General features: G+C 34.1%; 1 protein-coding gene across 1 annotated transcript; it reads left to right on the top strand.

The window, feature by feature from the left end:
• Positions 1 to 302: 302 nt before the first annotated feature.
• Positions 303 to 1,106, top strand: LOC109210448 (uncharacterized mitochondrial protein AtMg00810-like). The gene is made up of 2 exons (XM_019373866.1): positions 303 to 860; positions 906 to 1,106. Exons 1-2 carry the CDS (start codon positions 303 to 305, stop codon positions 1,104 to 1,106), a joined length of 759 nt encoding a protein of 252 aa, XP_019229411.1.
• Positions 1,107 to 2,897: the final 1,791 nt, after the last annotated feature.

The raw sequence follows: 2,897 nt of genomic DNA, 5'->3' as shown, positions 1-2,897 counted from the left end.
CAAGGGGAGTCTCAGGTTAGCAGGTTACTTAAGTCTCTTTATGGACTCAAGCAGGCATTAAGGCAGTGGAATATGAAGCTGACTACTGCTCTTACTAAGGCAGGATGCCTATAAAGTATGTATGATCATTCCTTGTTCACAAAGAAGTCAGGAACATACTTAGTAATCATCTTAGTACATGCGAATGACTTGATGATTACTGGGAGCGGCAGTGATATGATAGATGAAGTTAAAAAGACCTTACATAAGTCCTCAAGCTGAAAGACTTAGGAGAGTTAAGGTATTTTTTGGGAATTGAAATCATGAGGTCACACAAAGGCATACTACTAAATCAAAGAAAGTATGCATTAGAGCTTATATCAGAATTGGGACTCGGTGGTGCAAAGCCTGCAAGTTCACCCCTTGAGCAAAATCAAAAGCTTACTACTGTTGACTATGATAATCATGTAGGACTCAAAGGAGATGAGGAGCTAACAAATATTGGAGGCTATCAGAAATGGATTGGAAAGTTGATTTATTTGACCATAACCAGACCTGATATTTGCTTTGCAGTACATGTTCTAAGTCAATTTATGCAACATCCAAAGCAATCACATTTAGAGGCAGCTATGAGAGTGGTGAAATATATAAAAGGGGCACCAGGAAAAGGAATTCTATTGAAGAAGGGATCATTAGAAGAGATTTCAGCCTATTGTGATTCTGTCTTGGCAGCCTGCCCAAACACCAGAAGATCAATGACAGGCTATGTCATTAAACTTGGTGAATCACTGATTTCCTGGAAGTCCAAAAAGCAACAGACAGTAAGTAGAAGTTCTGCACAAGGTGAGTATAGAAGCATGGCAGTTGTTAGTGAAGAATTGGTATAGCTAGTAGGATTGCTGAAAGAATTTGGTGTATCTTTACAGATGCCAGTAAAGGTTTTTTGTGATAGCAAACCAGCTTTACAAATAGCTGCAAATCCAATCTATCATGAACGGACAAAACATATAGAGATTGATTGCCACTTTGTGAGAGAAAAGATCAAAAGTGGACTGATCTCCACTCACTATATTTCTACAAGAGAACGGGTAGCAGACATGATGACCAAGGGCCTTGGAGTTGCTTAGCATCATATGTTAATGTCTAAACTGGGAATGTTCGATGCTTTCCATTCTCCAGTTTGAGGGGGAGTATCAAGAGCATTAGATTGAATTGGTTAGTTAATAAACTAATTGAGGGACCTAAGTGTAGACAAAAGAACTTTAAGGGTCACATTGTTAGAGGGGTGTGAAGGGCGCATGATTCTGTTATATAGAACAGTGCCCTTCCCCAATTCAGTTGTATCATTCTCTTTTACTAAAGATAAGAAAATGTTCTCTCTTCTCTCCAACTCTTCTCTTTATTTCTCTTCCTAATTTTTGTCATACGCAACCCTAGATTCATTTTGCATGTTATGAAGCTTGATTCATGGAGTGTAGATTCAACAAATTGACACAAGCAACTTCATTGCGAAGCTACAAACCCCATTAATAAACTTTTTAAAGTCCTAAAGTAAAGATTCTAGGCGGCGAAAAGGTAAGAATCTAGTTATAGTTCCTAGTTGAAGTAATAAGAAGATACCTTTATTATAGAAGAAATTTAAAAACTCTGCTGATCCGTATTGTTAATCATTTGTTGACTTTATGTATAAACTATGAACAAAAAGAAGACTTTAATCTTTGTAGTACTATAAACTAAAGTCTGAAGTGTTGCTAATAATAAATTCGCATGCAAAGAGTTGAGGTGTCATCTTGTGTTTTCTTGCTCTCAAATTCCATCAACGATCTTTCTTTTTATTTTTGTAACTTTCTGTTTTGCTATGTCCAATTGTTGAATTTGATACTTTTCTTCTTATAAAGTTCAATTGTTGCTCCACAGCGTGAATTATTTATGCTAGAGTATTGTCCACCTTAAAAACCATTAATGAAGGGCACAGAAATTAAACCTTTTTTCTTCCTTGTGCGTAAAACTAGTTGAAGCAAGAGAAATATTATCAATTAATGAATATTTCTTTCATAAAAAATAGGAGATTTCTCCTATAAATTTTATTTTTGGAGCTCGAAAGGAAAATAGAAAGAAAATAAAAACCTGTAATGTCTTTAGTTGGAGCCATTTCCATTTCATGTGATCCTTGGCTCTATGATTGATGATAATTATCTTTTATAATGAGATATATGCATGGAATCAGAGTGTTTACAGACAAAGATTCGAGTGCAATTCCATATTTATTTATTATAATAAATTAAATATGCCCGCGTTCACTTGGTACTTTATCTACATGGATATCTTTATGGTTCATCTCACTGATGATTGCTAGCTTCCAATTAAATAAGTTAAGCAAGAACTTTTTATTGTTTACTTTAAAATAATATATACAAAGCCACTTTATATCCCATCTAGTATCATTTTGCACAAAAATTGTATCTAATTGATAAAGACATGTCTACATGAGGAAAAAGATAGAAAGCAGAAAAACATAAATTAATTAGTGCACATATAAATCTTCAACTCATAGTTTGTTCTATATAACTATGTGAAACTTTTTTATTAACATTATGGAAAATTGAGAATCTTTATTTCCACTTCCTATCTTCCTTTGTGAACTATGTATATATAAGACAGAAAATCAGAGTGGGCATATATCATGTCTTCCACTCTTTTCCTATTCATTATTTTCCTCCTTTCCCTTTCTCAATTTGTTAAATAATTAATTTCAGCAGCTTTCCTTTTGAAACTAATTATTTGATGAGCACTTTCAGTTCCAAGAGCTTGATTAGACAGCAGTAGGGACTTCACTTTCTTGTAAAATAAAATAAAAAAAGCACATATGTCCAGAATCCTTTTTTGGTTAATGGATATTTGTATTTGAAGCAACCCCA

Source organism: Nicotiana attenuata, unplaced genomic scaffold (assembly GCF_001879085.1).
Source record: "Nicotiana attenuata strain UT unplaced genomic scaffold, NIATTr2, whole genome shotgun sequence".
Taxonomy (NCBI): domain Eukaryota; kingdom Viridiplantae; phylum Streptophyta; class Magnoliopsida; order Solanales; family Solanaceae; genus Nicotiana; species Nicotiana attenuata.
Note: the sequence above shows the minus strand (reverse complement) of the source record. Positions and strands in the feature narration are given on the sequence as shown.